The sequence below is a fragment of the Trachurus trachurus genome (assembly GCF_905171665.1).
Source record: "Trachurus trachurus genome assembly, chromosome: 18".
NCBI classification, from domain to species: domain Eukaryota; kingdom Metazoa; phylum Chordata; class Actinopteri; order Carangiformes; family Carangidae; genus Trachurus; species Trachurus trachurus.
In genome coordinates this window covers 25,171,328-25,191,236 of record NC_139909.1, presented here as the reverse complement: position 1 = coordinate 25,191,236, position 19,909 = coordinate 25,171,328, and the positions used below count along the sequence as shown (strand labels likewise).

Here is a 19,909-nt window from a genome sequence, read left to right as displayed (position 1 = left end):
GCAGAGAGTATCTTGACACATAGGGGGAGGCATGAAAAAAAGATTCTGGGGTTTGTTGCAACTCGATTTTAAGATATCACCCTCAACATCCCAAAAAAGACCAATAAAAGTACTGTTCGCCTGACAAATTCTAATGAAAATTATTATTTTTCAGCACTTTATGGAGAATATCTATGCCCAACATGTATATAGAAAATTTCCTTAATTCATAAGCTTCTATTTGAGTCCAAGATAGCCTTTCTATCTCAAAAGCCCCACTTGCTGTGGCCAACGGTCTTCTCTATCTATCTGTTCACTTTGGGGAGACCAGAAATAGAATGGTTTCTGATCATGTAGTTTTTCACAATAGGTGTTGTTTGGAGACAGCCTGTAGCTTTCCAGTAGCTAGTAGAAAGGCTATCTTGGACTCAAATGGAAGCTTATGAATTAAGGAAATTTTATATATACATGTTAAGCATAGATATTCTCCATAAAGTGCTGAAAAATAATAATTTTCATTAGAATTTGTCAGGCGAACAGTACTTTTTTTGGTCTTTTTTGGGATGTTGAGGGTGATATCTTAAAATTGAGTTGCAACAAACCCCAGAATCTTTTTTTTCATGCCTCCCCCTATGTGTCAAGATACTCTCTGCCAAATTTTATAGTTGTATGACTATTTATGCCATTGTAGTAGCTAAATATTTGCATTTACATCATTTCGCCAGCAAAATGACCCAAGAAAGGGGTTTTGGCCCCTGTAGCTTTCCAGCAGCTAGTTGATCGGGTTGTCCACCCAGGTTTTAATCCTTGAAGTACCTAGATATAATTTCTGGTGTCAAACCTTTTACAACGTTTCTCGTCCGTTTTTCAAAAAACTGGGATTTTGCCCCCTGAGTAGTGATTGCCCTTGTTTTATGGTGTACCGTAGTTTCTATGGTCACAGAGAAATTCAAGATACAAGAAACAAGACAATTGTTTAAATTATGACTTAATCTCAACCATCTAGCAACTCTGTTGGCTTTTTGTAGCCAAACAGCCTGAAGTCTGCCTCGTAGACCTTGAACAGCTTCCTCCAGTCCTCCAGGGGCACTCCTCTGAACCAGTCCAACACAGAACCAGTGGAGGTCGTGTTTTCATAGGCCGTGGGGAAACTGATGTCATTCTGCAGCCCTAAGGTCGTCAGTAAATCCTCAGCATCCTCCTGGAGAGTCTCCTGATGGCCAATAAAATCATACCTGAGAGGAAAAAACAAGTCATGCTGTGTATTAAAGTAATACGTGGGTAAAACACAGTTTCACAGTCAATGTTTCGCAAAATAATTAACACAGAAAGGATGATGACCCCAACAAACACTCATGTTCCATGGTAAGCAGGGCACAATCACATTTGAGCCCAAAGTGGGTCAAGTTGGGCTACATAAAAAGAAATGGTGGGGATGATGGAAAAGTTTATTTTCTTCACCTTGTGCTCTCTACTGTCTCATTGTATTGACAGGATAGACTGTTTGATTGACACAGAGCTTTAAAACATATTCTTACTGTATGTGGCAGGGGTGACACAGACGGTGCATCTGCCTCCAGTGTGGCTGAAAGGGCGATTTACTCTCCGTCAGTGGGTCCACCAGGTACTGAATAAAGTTGTAAAATGAAGGGCGCACCCCTGACTTGAACGCTTCGTCCACCTTCTTTGGCGGGTCAGACTGGTTGCCATAACGACGCAGAATGTGCCGGGCGTAGTTCTGATAGAAGTACTCCCTGGGCTGCAGAAATTTGTCCCGAAAGGCGGAGATGAGACGAACAAACGGGTCCCGGACAAACATGAACTTGGTGTAGTGCTTCAGCTTTGCCTGTAGTCCACAAACAAATATACCACATAATCATCTGTCACACTAACCTTGTTAGTCAAACATTGACTGTAGTAACACCTCTGAGGACTGACCTTTATCTCTGTCTTTGAAAAGCGATTTAGTAGAGTGAGTTCATTGGTGAAGTGGACGAAGTGATGTGAAAAGGACATGGGATCTTGATATGGCTTGCCCCTCTTCAGGACTGACATAACTCTCTTCCAGTTGGTACATGCCACCTGAAGAAAAAGACCAAGAGTAAGTGTGTTAAGTCACAGTGGCTCATCAAGCTAACCATGAATACCACCATGAATATTACTGTAACCATATTTGGTTCAGTCAAATACAAGTAAGCAGAAGAAAAGTAATAGAGGATCTCTGGGTACTGTGGCACTGGTTTGTTTGTTTATTAAGGTCCACATTAGCTTTTGCATAGCATCTGCTATTCTTCCTGGGATGTAAACAAATTATACAGTGACAATAAAGAATATACATTCAAACTATACAACACAGACATTGACAATGCATGCACGTATACATTGATTGCTACCGGCCGTTCTGTGATTCTCCAGAACACCAGTCCGCCCCTGACAGGGTATGCTCTAGAGTTCAACAGCCAGCTACTGGAACTCAGGAGAATTCAGAAAATGAGTGGGGAGGGGGCGGGCCGAGGAGGAAGGGCAGAGAGATTTGGGCCAGCCCAAAAATAACCAACAATGGGCTGTGCTTTAACGGCATTGCCCGGTAGGCTACACCCTATGGCCAATCCAGCCCCGCCTGTGATAGACCACAAGCTGTAGATGTACTCATTGAACAGAAAGAGGAGCTCGAGGTTAAAATCAACCATAGAATGAATTTCATGGTAACACTTTACACTAAGGTACACAAAATTAGAGTAGTTAATGAGTAACTAATGAAGAACTAATGAGGAACTAATGAGTAGTTAGTGAGGAACTAAGCTACACAAAATTACAGTAGTTACTGAGGAACTAAGCTACACAAAATTACAGTAGTTACTGAGGAACTACTGATTAATTAACTATTAGTTAATGGTCAGTTCTTCAGGAACCCCTGATCAAATTTCAGAGGAGTAGTTACTGAGGAACTAATGAGTAGTTAGTTAGGGAACTGAGATACACAAAATTACAGTAGTTACTGAGGAACTAATGATTAACTAACTATTAGTTAATGGTCAGTTCTTCAGGAACCCCTGATCAAATTTCCGAGGAGTAGTTAATGAGGAACTAATGAGGAACTATTAATGATCAGTTCTTCATTAACTCATGATATAATTTCATAGAAAGTTAATCACAACTTGATGATTAGCGAACTAGTTACTTCATCAGTACAGAATCATTACTCAATAAAATGTCCAGTAGTTAACCTTTATGACCTAAAGTGACACATAATGAGTGGTTTTTCATTTCTTCATCTTCATCTTTACATTAGTAGTTCCTTAAAAAAATCACAGACAGCAGGATTCTTTAGAAGATTTTATTCATTAATTTCAGACCACATACACATCAATATGACCATCCATTTTGCCTTTGAAATAAATATGATAGTTTGTCACATGTTTGGTAGGCTAAATGAATGTATCATGGGGCTGTGTAGTACTGTATACTGATCACACCGTGGTTCACAGTAAAGTTGTTTGAGGTGCACAAAATTTAGAGTAGTTATTTACTATGAAACAAATTTGGAATGAATGAGGAACTCACTATTAGTTAATGGTGAGTTATTCAGTAACTCCTAATCAAATTACTGAGGAACTAACTATTACTTAATCATTAGTTACCCTTTTTGTGTACCTTAAGGTAAAGTGAGACATCAAAATGAGTAGGTAATGAGTACTGAATCATTACTTAGTCATTAGTTACCCTTTTTGTGTACCTTATAGTAAAGTGAGAAATCAAATTGAGTAGGTAATGAGTACTGAATCATTAGTTACCCTTTTTGTGTACCTTATAGTAAAGTGAGACATCAAAATGACTAGGTAATGAGTACTGAATCATTACTGAATCATTAGTTACTCTTTTTGTGTACCTTATAGTAAAGTGAGACATCAAAATGAGTAGGTAATAAGTACTGAATCATTACTGAATCATTAGTTACTATTTTTGTGTAAGGTACACAAACATTACAGTAGTTACTGATGAACTAATGAGGAACCAAAATAATCATTTGCCTCCATGTGCACCAAAATGACATAGAATGTAAAACAACAACAAAAACCTTTGTAACTTACTTGCTTTAAAAAAGTCATGTCTTTTATTTTGGAAACAAGATCTTCAATTCCGGTGGCTCACCTGTGCAGCTTTACTGTGAGGAGCAGTGAATTCATTTGACGACGATGAGAGAAGTAATGGACAGAGCAAGGAAGAGCAGAAGCTCCCATCTCAACTATGTCAGAGACGTTCTATATCTCGAGGATGAGGATGTGACTGTACAGTATAAGTACATTTTAATGGTATCTCTCTCTTTTTTATATATATATATATACAAATTCGGTAAGATTGCTCCTCAAATTTACTGTAAGATAACTTTGTCCAAAGTGAATTTAGCCCTCTAAAACCGACCGTAGTTTGGTTAACCGAACGTTACATTGATGCTACGCTTGCACATGTTTTACAAAACATTAAATAACTTATGAACCGTTTATGATAGAGACGAGCTGTGAACAGCATCTGAATCGGGGGGGTTATCCGCTTTCCGAGGGTCCTTGAATGGTGCCTCTACGACAACACGTGACACTGGAAGAGAAGCTAAACCGAGCATAGCATTGATGCTGAGGTTGCACATTTTTGTCAATATTTAATAACTTATGAACCGTATATGATAGAGACGAGTTGTGAACAGCATCTGAATCACTGGATTTTTTGAATGGTGCACCTATGACAACAAGGGACGATATGCGTCATGTAACCACATGGTAAGGGAACAGAGCTAAACTGAGCTAGCATCAATGCAACACTTGAGCATACTTTCATAGAGGCACCATTGAAGGACCCTCGGAAAGCAAAGAATCCCGCGATTCAGATGCAGTTAACAGGTTATTTAATGTTTTGTACAACGTGTGCAAGTGTAGCATCAATGCTACATTCTGTTAACCGACCATAGCATCGATGCTATGCTAGGTCACTTTGGAGAAAGTTAGCATAGTAAAATTTGAGGAGTCATCTTACACATCTTCCAAAAAAAAAAAAAAAAGACAGATACCATTAAAATATCACTGTACGGTCACACCCTCATCCTCGAGATATCGTCGAAATGGGATTTTCCTTCTTTTGCTTTTCCCTGCATGGTCCATTGCTTCTCTTGTGGCATGGTCAATTGCTTCTCTTGTGCCAAGTGAATTCACTGCTCCTCACAGTAAAGATGCACAGGAAATGATGATCTCGTTTCCAAAATAAAAGACAAATGACACTTTGTAAATGACCTTTATGATAAGAACATTACTTCATTTGTTGTGTTTATGTTTATTTATTTAGTTTCTGAACATTAGTCAAGGTCAGGGCTTTATTTCTTATATATTAAGCCGACGTTATATTCAGTGCTTTTATTTTGAAAGCGTCTCGCCGAGACCTCATAAACTTCCGGTGCTACGGATTTTACCGGCAGTGTGTCTGGTCTGCACTCTGCAAGGCCAGAGTGTCTTCAATGCTAAAAGTGTGCCTAACTTACATGAAACGCCCTAGCACCTGGCTAATAAGGGGCACAAGGTTTGTTTTTGTTACCCTTTCATGTTATATTTATGTCCGGCTCGAGTTTGGTCGCCGTTGATAGTCTCATGTATGGAACATGTTGTGGTTAGCGGTAGCTATTAGCATTGGCCAGCTCGGCTTAGTTAGCTTAGCTTAGCTCCATCTCACTTCAATACATTGAAGTGAGATAAAGCTAAGCTAACTCGTTGATTGTTTTATTAATGCAACAGGACTGTTTTGTCTGTTTGATGTGAGGTCTGGTAAGGTTAAAAACAGTTTATTGGATTAAAAACAAACGGTTAAAAATATTTATTTCATGGTAATACAGCACTCCATTTGGATATTGTCTTTTGATTAAATAGATAAAAAGGGAGTCAACTTACATTGAGCATGTTTTTATTTCCTTTACCCTGTTTTTAACATTTTTAACTCTTCCTTCTACCCTGTTTTTAACTCTACTTTCCCTACCTTGTTTTAACAATTGTAGCACTTTGAGATCGTGCCGATGAAAAGTGCATTACAAATTAAATTTATTATTATTATTATTATTATTATGATTGTTTATGTGATAAAAGCAGTTAAAAATAATTTCATTTATGTAAAAGGAAAGGTAACTGTATTTTATTTTCTTCTCATAGCTCTTACGGTGTGTCTGCAACTGAATACGGTCCATGGAATGAAGGAATGTGAACCATCAGTTTCATCATTTGTGACCATCATTTAGCTGGGGACGCTACACACTTGTTATTTTTTATTAGGCTATTATTAAAACAAGAAAGCTACAAAGGTTTTTCTTTTCTTTCTCTTTTTATTATTATTTTTTTTTACATTCTATCATATTTTCTTGTGTGTGGACATAAAAAAAATGTTATTTTGGTGTAGCCTACCTGTGCAGGTAAAATCTTATTTTGGTGCCCGTGAAGACAAAAGTTATTTTGGTGCACATAGAGGCAAATGATTATTTTGGTTCTTCATTAGTTCATCAGTAACTACTGTAATGTTTGTGTACCTTACACAAAAATAGTAACTAATGACTAGGTAATGATTCAGTACTTATTACCTACTCATATTGATGTCTCACTTTACTATAAGGTGCACAAAAAGAGTAACTAATGATTCAGTAATGATTCAGTACTCATCACCTAGTCATTTTGATGTCTCACTTTACTATAAGGTACACAAAAAGGGTAACTAATGATTCAGTACTCATTACCTAGTCCTTTTGATGTCTCACTTTACTATAAGGTACACAAAAAGGGTAACTAATGATTCAGTACTCATTACCTACTCAATTTGATTTCTCACTTTACTATAAGGTACACAAAAAGGGTAACTAATGACTAAGTAATGATTCAGTACTCATTACCTACTCATTTTGATGTCTCACTTTACCTTAAGGTACACAAAAAGGGTAACTAATGATTAAGTAATAGTTAGTTCCTCAGTAATTTGATTAGGAGTTACTGAATAACTCACCATTAACTAATACTGAGTTCCTCATTCATTCCAAATTTGTTTCATAGTAAATAACTACTCTAAATTTTGTGCACCTCAAACAACTTTACTGTGAACCACGGTGTGATCAGTATACAGTACTACACAGCCCCATGATACATTCATTTAGCCTACCAAACATGTGACAAACTATCATATTTATTTCAAAGGCAAAATGGATGGTCATATTGATGTGTATGTGGTCTGAAATTAATGAATAAAATCTTCTAAAGAATCCTGCTGTCTGTGATTTTTTAAGGAACTACTAATGTAAAGATGAAGATGAAGAAATGAAAAACCACTCATTATGTGTCACTTTAGGTCATAAGGGTTAACTACTGGACATTTTATTGAGTAATGATTCTGTACTGATGAAGTAACTAGTTCGCTAATCATCAAGTTGTGATTAACTTTCTATGAAATTTGATCATGAGTTAATGAAGAACTGATCATTAATAGTTCCTCATTAGTTCCTCATTAACTACTCCTCTGAAATTTGATCAGGGGTTCCTGAAGAACTGACCATTAACTAATAGTTAGTTAATCATTAGTTCCTCAGTAACTACTCTAATTTTGTGTATCTCAGTTCCCTAACTAACTACGCATTAGTTCCTCATTAACTACTCCTCTGAAATTTGATCAGGGGTTCCTGAAGAACTGACCATTAACTAATAGTTAATTAATCAGTAGTTCCTCAGTAACTATTGTAATTTTGTGTACCTTAGTTCCTCAGTAACTACTGTAATTTTGTGTAGCTCAATTCCTCACTAACTACTCATTAGTTCCTCATTAGTTCTTCATTAGTTACTCATTAACTACTCTAATTTTGTGTACCTTAGTGTAAAGTGTTACCAATTTCATTTCAATTTGTTCTGCTAGCCAGATGCAGTGTCACAAATTTTATCTAAATACCATGGCACTAGGAGGTCTGTAACAACTTCCTGTCATTATCGGCTTAATATTTCAGGCAAACTTGTAGCCACAGTACTTCAGTATCAGATGACATCAGATCCATTCTGACCATAACAGGTATAAGTGACTTTGCACATAAAAACTTGGCTTCCATGCCTGTCTTTCTGAAAATATTATATCCTAATATCCTTTTATCGTTAGTGATGTATATTCAAATGCAGAATTTAAATGAGGTTAAGACATAAAAAAAGATAAAGATAATATTTCAGCTCTATTAATTTATTCCCGATGCTATATTGGCCAGTCACAGACCACATTACTCTCTTCCCAGAATAATCTGAACTTTTGTTTAAATTATATTTAACAACTTTCCATTTTATTTCACATTTTCATAATTCATTTGTTTCCAGGTTACTTCTTTCGTACCTCATTTTATTGTGAACAATTTTAGTCATCTCAGTTAATATTTCACATTGTTTGGCCAACAGTGTGATTTTTTTTATATACCACCACTGGCTCTGGTTGTGTGATCAGCTCGCTGATCATGATCCTATATTGTTTCTTAATCAAAGGTTATGAGTGTTGTCCGTGTTTTATACACGCTTGATGTAATTTTATCCATAGATCCCTGAACTGTGCTCATGTGTATTCGCCGTCAAATCTGGAAAGATTTTCACATTTATCCCATTGAATTTCAGCGGCACCTTCTCCTTCATCTTTGGCCAATAATCTCTGCATTCTGACGATCATAGGACTTGAGCCACATACATGTTTTGCAGGCCCAGATCTTTCAGCAACTTCCACTTCAGATTGACTTGGGCGAGTTTTATCTTTAAAAACTTCCTTAATATAAAGAAAGATCCTTGGGTGGTGTTTAGCTCAGTTGGTAGAGCACCCGCCCCATGTGTTGAGGCTAGAGTCCTCACTGCACATGGCCCCGGTTGAAATCCAGCATCAAGCAATGTGGAAACATAGGGCTGTGGGAACACAGGGCCTAATTTTCTGTGATTTTTTTTTTTTTTTTTTTTAGAAATGTGGGAACATAGAGCTGTGGGACCATTGGACTGTGGGAACAGAGGAATGACCCCATTACATTTATGTCTTCTCTTATTGTCAAGCAGATTAATGCCACCAGTTCAGGTTGATTGATTCCACATGTGTCATCTCAGCTCTCTGTGGTGTAACAGGTGAGACAATTGGCGTCTTTTTCTAGGCTTTAGGCATCAAAATATCCCCAGCTCGGGCTACACTAAATTAGTTGTTTAAAAGCTTCATATAATTAATTCAGGGATTAGCCTTGAATTTGTTTAGTTAAATCAGTTTCAGCTCTGCGTCTTCAGCGTCTTTCACACTCACCCACTGCCATGACGTGGTCATTCATCTATGATTGGTTCAAATGCTAATTCAATAAAGTGAGGACTGTGGCCTGAAAAGAACAATTTGATTTAATTTAGTTTGACTAAACCTGAAAAAACCTGGTATGTTATCAGAAGGCGTTTGTGTGTGTATCTCCATCACCTTAGGAATATAACAGTAGATGAGGCCGTGAGTGTCATCCACATAGATGTTGTAAAGGTCTTCATGTCTCAGGTCATCAACACTGTGGTTCCCCTTAGGCCGCGTTCAGACTGCAGGCATATCTGATTCAAATCTGATTCTTTCTCATATCCGATTTTTAGGGCTGACTGTCCACACTGTTTTAGCAAGTGTCCAAATCGCATTTGGCTCTGTTCAGACTGGGCCACATTATTGACCCATCTGACAGGTTGCTGTAGCAACGACGTCGGAGCGGAGGCTCCGCCGTATGTGACAGGCGATGCCTCGCGGACGCGGCGGCTGCAGCACCGGACAGATCAGCTGCGGCACAGTGATCTGCCCGGTGCTGCAGCCGCACTACCCCGCTAGTTTCAACCTCAGCCCGCCCGGTGTGTGTGTACGTGTACCAGAGACTGGTGTGTGTGTGTGCGTGTGTGTGTGTGTGCGTGTGCACTGTGCAGCCACAGAGACGGGAAACTCCAGCACCCCAGAGCTGGGAACGCGCCGTCGCCGTCACTCCTGTCGCCGACAACACGGTAGTTTGCATAAAATAAAAGTAATAAGAAGGAAATTGATGTTTAACTGGAGCTCACGGGACCATACGGGACCTGTAACACAGTGACAGCGCCGCGGAGAGTGACGTCACGGACAGTCAAAACCGATCTGAGTGTTTGGAGCTGTTCAGACTGAGACGCATCTGTCCAAATGCGATCTGAAACTACCTCCTGGAGGTGGTTTCGATCCGTTTTGCAAAAATCGGATTTCATGTGATTTGGGACTGTTCAGACTTAAAAAGAGCCATCCAGTTCCAATCTGGATGGGCTAAAAATCGGATTTTGGCTGGCAGTCTGAACGCAGCCTTAGAGAAGACTTCTCTGTCACCACAGATTTCTTTGATCAGACGTTTCCTCTGCTTATGCCGCTGTTGAATCCTTCTCTCTAAAATAACAACATATTATGATGTACTGTAACTATACATTGAACAGAGTTGAACAGGGGCAAAGCTCAACTCATAATAAAATAAACAGGGTTATATATTCAGAGGTGAAGTCACAAAACCATAATTTAGTCATCTATAAATCACATAAAATGGTGTGTACCAGATGTCAGGCTGTACCATCCTTTGTGTTTGTTCACCTGCAGTAGATCTTGTGACAAAAATCAGTGTGTGTGCATGGTGTAAGGGGTTACACACACACACACACACACACACTTTTAGTTCTATCTTCATGAAGACATTCACTATGCAGCATTTACAAATACACAGACAAACACACAGTGTACCTCTCATTTTATGAGGCATGTCCCACAGGTCAAAGGACATCATGATGAGAAACAAAGATCCAAGAAATCCGAGGCGCAGCAGCAGTCTTTTTCTTGCGGCCATATCACTATGTGTGTGTCAGTCTATATTAATGAACACGAAACAATAAAATGCAATACATTTTTTAAAATAATGTAGATATAGGTATGAGGACACTGTACTGTTAAGCATGATATCATCATTATCTGCAGATTTTTAATAACATTGTGACTGAATATGATACGATGATCCCAAAATCCTAAATATGACGCAGCATTATATGAAAGTTTTGTTGCTGCAACCTAAATTTCACAAATGATCTATAATCAATATCCCATCGCTTACCTTACACCAAAGTTCTCATATGATCTGACGTTGAGAGACTACTCAAGTGAGCAGGACCTAAGTCTAGAGAAACATGCCTTGATCCGGCTGAGGTCTTTACTTTACTTTTAGTACAATAGGTTTATTGGCAAAATAAAATTGGTGGAGAGGCGGAGCAGATGAAAATGAGCCACACCTTCTCACTCACAGTCCTTATCACTGAGGGCAGGCAGATACACAGAGGTGTTTGAAACAAATAGGTCAGCAGATGTAACATTATGTAGTGTCAGTCATTAGGAAAATGTTTCAGTTTTTGTTGGAAAAACCTTATAGCTACATTGGTTTTGAAAAGTGCTATATAAATAAAGTCAATTATTTATTGTTATTTTGTTATGGTTGAGAGTCCCACTAGCAAAGAGGCAACATGTACAGGGTGCACTGCTGCAGCATGAAGGGTGCTGCTGTAATGAATGTGTAGCCTACTACTCACTCACCCATAAAGGACGTGCTAACCCAATTGCCAAGAAATTCTTAACCTCTTGGCGAAACGGTTAGCATTGTCACCTGCGCCATGCAGGGCTTGAACCCCACCCGGGGCAGTCCGTACCAAGAGAAACACAACGCAGAGGGCCAGATTGACATCGGCTACACTGCTAGTGTAGAAACATTACTGAACATTGCAGCCACCATGTCCTCCATCTACTTTAGGCTGACATGATCAGATCAGGTGAACTGATTTCCTCTTATCCTTCTCTTAAACTCCTTTTTAACTAGTTATTTATGGTTTTATTCAGACCTTAGAATATTTTTTAGAAACTTTTAGGATATAGTTTAAGTTTTTTCTTTTAGCCTCTCTATTCTTAACCTTTTTAATGTTGATTTTATCATGTTTTCTTTAAGTCTAGCTCCAGTGTTTTCCTCATGGGGGGCCCTCCACGCTGGGAGTAGCTTGATCCACCTGTGGGGGTACCACCTGGGGGGCTTCCTCACCTGGATTGTCAGTGCCCAACTATATAGCCATATCGTACCTTAACATATACTCGTAACATGTGTGTGTGCTGCTGGGCCATTAACGGCATTAACGTGCTGCGTTAACGTGAGACTCTTATCGCGCGATAAGAAAATTATCGCCGTTAATCTATTCTCAAAGTTGGCTGGGAGCTGGGTCAACATCTATGGTCAACATGCACCTTGTGCAAAGCAGGTCGCGGAGCTGTGCACCGCGGACGTGCACGAAAAAAACGCACCAAATTTCCCTCTGCTGTATTTTTTAATTTCAATTAAATGACAGGTAGACCGCTCGGTTCATTGTAAAACATTAATTTATTGACGTAACGTGGTGATTTCTGTACAGAGCCCCGAGGCTGCGCTGCTCTTCTGTCCAGTAAGTTTCACTTTTCATTCAAACTGCGGCTTCCACAGTTGTTAGGTTTCATCAATGAGACCAACATTCATCTCCTAAAAAGAATTAAACCACCGGCGGAAAACCTCTAAAAACCTGTGGGTAAGTTACTCGGCTCGTTTTCTCCCCACGGGATGCCGCCGGCGACGCAGGCTGACCGTCACGTCAGCAGACCGGCGTTACCGGAAGCAGCTGCGTCTGTGACGAGCTGCTGCTGCTGCTCCCGGTCGGCTGCTCTCACAACGTCGGAGCAAACAGGCATTATTTGGATAAACTAACCACAAACTGGGGATCTACACGGTTAGATTCCCTCTGAAAAAATATTAAAACGTAATAAAGTGACATATTACAGTTTTTCTCAGTCGCTTTGGTGCTATTCTCAGATCAGAATGAAAGTTCTCATAACTATTAGTTCAACCTCCACAACATGTAGTCATTTGTCCACATCATAGTAGCAGTTTCTCCTTCCTCTGAACAAAGTGCAAATGCTTTTGGGCATGTATCAGTTGCTCTCATACAATTCTCTGCTGTTTTACAACATTATCATTTGTTTATGTCATGTCAGTCAAAATGAACTATACTTTTGAACGCTGAATAGTCTTTCCCTATAAAACTAATAGTCCTCATTTCATTGCTTGAGTCATTACATACAAAATTCTTGAACTAGTTTTCAAAATCTGTCAAACTAATTTTAAATGTTGGGAGAAGCACTGTGAATTCAATTATTCAAACATTGGAACAACAGGTAGTATGGTATTGGACAGTAATTCAGCACTAAACAATCTGCACTGCTGTCATTGTGTCAGGCATTAGGCTACTGTAAGATACAGTGGGACAAGAACTTTTTTACATTTACATTTAGACTTACAGCTTCACTAGAGAACAGATTTACTGTATTGTAATGTATTACAGCAACCACAGTAAAGATTCCCCATCTTTACAGTACGGTACTGTACTACAGCATTTTACAAGTAGGAAGCACCTTTACAGTATTGTACACTACAGTAATAATGGTTGATGCAGTACATGTACTGTACATTACTGTAATTTTACTCTGCATCACATACTGTAGGATTACAAGACAACCTCACAGAGCTGGAAGAGACTGAGCCCATTACAAACAATGGATAAGGTTGAAAGAGATACAATGTAAGGATGACATTACTGTATCTTTTGGGAATATTGAATCTGTTTCAATAGCTACAGTTGACAGAGTGATGTAGATGAAAATGTGACTGGAACGTCTGGATGTGCAGGAATGATTTACAGTACTCTGTAGGTTCAGTTACTATATGTACTGCAACATTGTTTACGTAAAGTTGTACCCAAAGAGTGTTTCTTATGTTTGTTGTAGATGACTGTAGTGTATTTTTCCTTTGCAGTGTGAACAAATCAGAATTGCAAAGAGCATATGCAGTAGAAATGTGAAACATACATATTCAGTATCTCCACTAAATACAGTAATGTGTAACTTTACTGTAGTTTTCACATGGCTGTACTAGTAGTGTATAGTGCTGTCTTGAGCATTTTCAGGTAGTATCATCACTTTTTGCATTAGAAAACACTTAGAGAATAAAGTGTCCTAATGAAAACATGACAAAGCCATGTGACCATCTTGTTCATAAACGATGGTGTCAGGACTTCTCATTTTGACGACACTGACAGTTTCATTGACATGAGTACTTGCTTTTGAGGGATGGACAATCCATTTTGAGCAAGTGATGCACTTTTGCAGGTTATCCACTAGGTTTTGCAGTTTGTGATAATTGTTCTGAGAAATGCACTAACTGTTGTGCAAATGTTAAGAGTGATGTGAGAATAGCACCAAAGCGACTGAGAAAAACTGTAACAGCTCCGCAGCGGGAATTAAAACAGCTGCTTTACTTATATAGCACCTTTCATACATATACATTTTTTATATGTATGAAAGGTGCTATATAAGTAAATAAAGTTTGAAGTTTGAAGTTTGTACCTGAGTGTATGGGTATGTGACCAATAATTAAACCAACACTAAGTAACTTTTCAACCTTCAACATTGTAAAGCACTTTGTGTTGCATTTTTATATGTATGAAAAAATGTAAGACATAGACAATAAAACAGTTTACAACATGGAATATGAAAATGCATGGAAATTGAATCAGTCAGTAAACAAGCTGATGAAGGCAGCTTCTGGTGGGCAGGCTGGGCCATATACAGGAACGGAGAGCAAGTCAGCTTACTGTAATGGGAGTACTGGATGGTAGGCTGGTTCATGAGCAGGGAGTGCAAGTGGGTTTAACAGAAAGGGAGAGGAGAGGTAGCCTCGTAAACTAGCCTCTCGCGGAAATGCATTTCATTTCATTTCGACGGAGAGTCTGGCCTCATTCCCCCTGTAAGCGTTTGGGGTGGGCGGGAGCTGGGCGGGAGTAGTAGCGTTGACAGACAACCCCATTCAGCCAATCAGCAAGTTGGTGTAGTGACGGGGCTTTGCACCAGTCGGTCCCTGATTGGCCAACGTGCTGTGTCAATCACAGCGGCAACGCTGATTGGCTCGGCCTTCTGAGGGTTTCAGGCCAAACGCTTACAACGGGGATGAGGCCAGACTCTCCCTCGGAATGAAATGAATTTCCAGGAGAGGCTGGTTTACAAGGCTAGAGGAGAGGAAAGGAGAAGAGAGAAGAGGAAAGGAGAGGAGAGAAGAGGAGAGGGCTCCCTGATGTATCAAGCCTTTGGCAGGGTTGATGTGGTGATTGAAGGAAGTGATCACTGCTGACACATCCTTGCTTGCATTCAAAAAGACTTTGTTACAAAAAAGAACAATGTCACAAAAATGCTGAATCTGAGAAAATCTCTGGTGCCAATATGAGATATTCAGCCCAAATCACGTCTATATATATGTTGGCTGATCTCCAGAACCACACCTTCTCCAGACAGAGAGGAGCCTCTGTCCAGATGCCCCACATCCTCTGACCTTTTTAACCTTTAGTGTACAGGAAAGCATTTATTAACATTACACCAATACACACATCATTAGATCTCCTGTCTAATGATGTTTGTTTACACAAAGAAGACAAGATAGTTCAGGGGATTCAGAGAAGAAAGTTCACAAGGTTCAAATACTTTAGCGTAGCTATAAAATGGTTCAGGGCTACCTGAGCCAGCCCTGAAAGCTCTGTCATAGAGGACGGTTTTAAGCCTAGACTTAAATATAAAGAGAGTGTCTGCCTCTCTGACCCACAGAGAGACTATGGGTCAGTAAAGGTAAAGGAGCCTAGCACCTGAAGGCTCTACCTCCCAGTTTGTTTTTAGAGATACTGGGAGTCACTAACAGACCTGCATTCAAGGAGCAAAGTGCTCTGGTAGGACAGTAAGAAATTATGTGGTCTTTCAGATAAGATGGAGCAGTGGAAACGCGCCAGTCATTAAGAGCCTTATACAGTAGAAGGATTTTGAAGTCTATTCTATATCCTACAGGAAACCAATGGAAAGAAGCTAAAATGGGAGAGATGTGCTCACTCTTATTAAATCCTCCTTAAAGACCCTCGCTGCAGCGTTCTGGACCAACTGGAGGCTCTGACAGATCTATTTGGCCATCTCCGTTCTTGTTTGTATTTGAAGAACATGCAATGTCATTATAGAGTTATAGAGAATGCCCCTCTCCATTAAGTGCATTCCATGAAATAAGGTCAGCTCTCCCATGTTTCAAGACTGGATGGTAATGCTGGTCGTGAATGAGTAGGAGAAACAATCAAGTGCTAACGAGAAATGCCCAAATGAAATGATTGCGAAAATGAAAAAGACAGTCTGGAAAAGAATAAGTTACCCAAGGCTTGTAAAGATATACTACTGTTGTGTAAAAGCACACTTGTCAAACCTCTCTGAATTTGCATGTCCTCACTGCACAGCATTAGCTTAACAGTTCTACACTAAAGTGGGCAAGAGGGGACTGTTACCCACTGTTTCACTCCAAGAAAGAACTCATGAGTTCTCGGGGAGACACATGCATGTGTCTCTCATGTTCGCAACTGATTCTCACACATTATAGTTTGCAGTTCAATGTGTAGCTAAGCAGTGTCTTGAGAGGGCATAAGGTCAAAGTGAAAGCCACACACACTCAGTCTGACCACAGGGTGTCACTGTTGTCAAACTATCAATTAATATATATATATATATATATATATATATATATATATATATATATATATATATATATATATATATATATATATATATACTGTATATATATTAATTGATAGTTTGATATATATATATATTTTTTTTTTTTAAACCTAGGAACTTGATGGATCCTGGCTCTTCTCACATTGATGCTACTAGCATTTTAACATGCTCGATTCACAGTAACAACTAGGATGGAGTTTGATTATTTCAAATACAAACCAACCAACTATGTAGCTTTTCCTCGAGCCCCAACTACTTTGCCGAAGCATGTCAACACAGTAACTCAACATGGTGTAAAAAGTGATTGATTTGAATTTATTTTTAGGCCAAATACAGGAAAGGACAAACATAAAATAGCTACTAATAAATACAATAAAATCCAACAGATATAAAATTAAAAGATCAACTAACCCTACTGCCATTGCATCACATCAGTACAGCTGTAGCCCATACACATGTGACTTCCTGTATTACAGACCAATAACAGTCTTCTCTTATATCGAGATAACAAAATAAATTAATGTGTCATCACGTGCAAACAGATTTTGTTATGTCAATATAACAAAATAAGTAGTTATCACGAGAAAACGACAATAAAATAAAAACATGGCCATTCTTGGCCTCTGAGGTCATTATTAGTCTCTTATGTTCAAACTTTAATGTAGTTTCACATCATCATGCAATGCTGCAAATAGGTTTGAGTTAGAACTTTTTTATTTTTATTGATTAATGGTGAGTTGAGACATCGATCTATAGAGTGAGTTTAAAAGAGAGAAAAAGACAGAGAGAGGGAAACAGAGCAGAGGCAGTGGATAAAAAGAAAGACGAGAAGAGAGAAGTTGGTGGGGAGGGGGCGGTCAAAAGGCAAAGCAAGGCAATTTTATATTTGTAGCCCATTTTTACAGACAGTTTGGACTAAGAGCTTTTCAGAAAAAAGGGCCTTAACCCTCCTGTTGTCCTTCTGGGTCAAGAAAGGAAGGGGGAAAAAATGAAGGTAAGATAGAAGGAGGGAGGGAACAGATTGGGTTATTGGGTCAAAAAGGAAGGAAGGAAGGGAGGGAACAGATTCGTTCAAGGAAGGAAGAAGAAGGAAAAAGGAAGGAAGGAAGGAAGGAATGGTAAATGGTCTGTATTTATATAGCGCTTTTCCATCTGAACGATACCCAAAGCGCTTTACAGTACACATCACATTCACCCATTCACACACTGATGGCAGAAGCTGCCATGAACGAACCACGACCCATCAGAGGCAAGGTGGGTAAGGTGTCTTGCCCAAGGACACTACGGCAGCACGGGGCAGAGCGGGATTCGAACCGCCAACCCTCTGATCATTGGACGACCTACTCTACCACCTGAGCCACTGCCGGAAGGAAGGAAGGAAGGAAGGAAGGAAGGAAGGAAGGAAGGAAGGAAGGAAGGAAGGAAGGAAGGAAGGAAGGAAGGAAGGAAGGAAGGAAGGAAGGAAGGAAGGAAGGAAGGAAGGAAGGAAGATTTGTTCAAGGAAGGAACAGGAAGAAGGAAGGGAGGAAAGAAGGAAGGGAAAGGGAAGGAAAGAAGGATGGAGGGAGGGAACAGATCAGGTCAATTGGATCAAAAAAGGAAGGAAGGAACAACCGAATGAAGGAAGGATGGAGGAAGGAAGGAAGGAAGGAAGGAAGGAAGGACGGAAGGACGGAAGGACGGAAGGAAGGAAGGGAAAAGGATTGTGGAAAGAAAGAAAGATTTGTTCAAGGAAGGAACAGGAAGAAGGAAGGGAGAAGGGAAAGAAGGAAGGGAAATGGAAGGAAAGAAGGATGGAGGGAGGGAACAGATCAGGTCAATTGGATCAAAAGAGGAAGGAAGGAAGGAAGGAATGGAGGGAGGGAGGGAACAGATTGGGTCAGTTTGACCAGTTCTCACGGCCATTAACTACGGACTGAAGAAATCCAGTCGCGAGCGAGTTGAGCTGAGATTCCTCTCATGATGTCAATATAAGCAGGACGGAAGTGGTCAAACATGAACAAGTGGAATGACGCGAAGAGCTTTACCGTTCCCGTGATAAACGCCTCCCTCAGCTGGGGGCCCACGGTACCAGCCAGGTAGTCTCTGAGGGGGGAGAAAGGGGGGAGCTCCCCCAGGCAGGAGGCGGCGCCCCCCACGGCCGAGAGCACGGCTCCTCTGGCCGGGGGACACGTAGCCACCAGGCCGATGGCAGCGCCCCCCAGCAGCACCACGGCGGCCCTCCCCGGCCACCAGGACGAGGGGGGGGACGGGGAGCTGGGGGCGGGCTGCTGCTGGGGGGGGTCCGCGCTGTCTGGTGTCATCACCCCCTGCACAGCTGAGACCAGTCTGCCCACAACGCTACCGAAGATGGACATGATGATGATGATGTCACAGAACTTATTGCTTTTTTTTTTGCCTTTTCTTTAGCTGTTTGTCTCTGCAGTTGTTTGCTTTGTGCTATTTATTTATTTATTTATTTATTTTTAAATGAACGCACGTTGTGTGTTTTTCTCTCTGACTAAATTCACTCTGTAGATGATTAAATAAACGCACTGTGTGTGTGTCTAATTAAACTCACGGTGTGTGTGTGTGTGTGTGTTTGTGTCGAAGTCAACTCATCTTGTGTCTGTGTGACAACTGTACTGCGATACATCAAAGGCATTCCACATACACGTCACAGACAATTGTGTGACGTCATTTGCCGTTCTAAAAGATCTTGATGTCCAACCAAACCAAGCGCGGACAGAGCGCGGCCGAACGTGCAGCCGTGTAGGCGTAAAGTTCCATAATGTTGCCTACGTCACACGTTCGCAACTGTCTGTTGACGTCTCTACACACACACACACACACACACACACACACACACACACACACACACACTACACACTGTGAGCTCTGTTTAAACACACCGAGAGTTTAATTAGACACACACAACGTGCGTTTATTCGGAAATGTGTCATCTAGCTACAGTGTGAGTTTAGTCAGAGAGAAAAACACATGCGTTTAATTAAAAACAACACACAGTTTGATCAGACTGAATAAAGCAACAACTGTAGAGATAAACTTACACACTTTTTTTCTCTCTTCTAAACTCACAGATCGACCAAACCAAATTCTCTCTTTTTGTCTTTCTTTTTATCCACTACCTCTGCTCTGTTTCCCTCGCTTTGTCTTTTTCTCTATTTTAAACTCACTCTATATAGATGTCTCAACTCACAACAAATCAATAAAAAAAAATAGAATAAACAAGTTCTAACTCAAACCTATAGAG

General features: G+C 40.0%; 1 protein-coding gene across 1 annotated transcript; it reads right to left on the bottom strand.

Annotated features, from left to right (window-relative positions):
* Positions 1-973: 973 nt before the first annotated feature.
* Positions 974-18,959, bottom strand: LOC311001970 (carbohydrate sulfotransferase 12-like; the record flags this gene model as incomplete). The annotated part of the gene is made up of 5 exons (XM_083993150.1): positions 974-1,214; positions 1,518-1,825; positions 1,918-2,061; positions 9,451-9,543; positions 18,684-18,959. The coding sequence occupies 5 exons, from the start codon at positions 18,957-18,959 to the stop codon at positions 974-976; spliced, it is 1,062 nt and encodes a 353-aa protein (XP_083849276.1).
* Between the last annotated feature and the right edge of the window lie 950 nt (positions 18,960-19,909).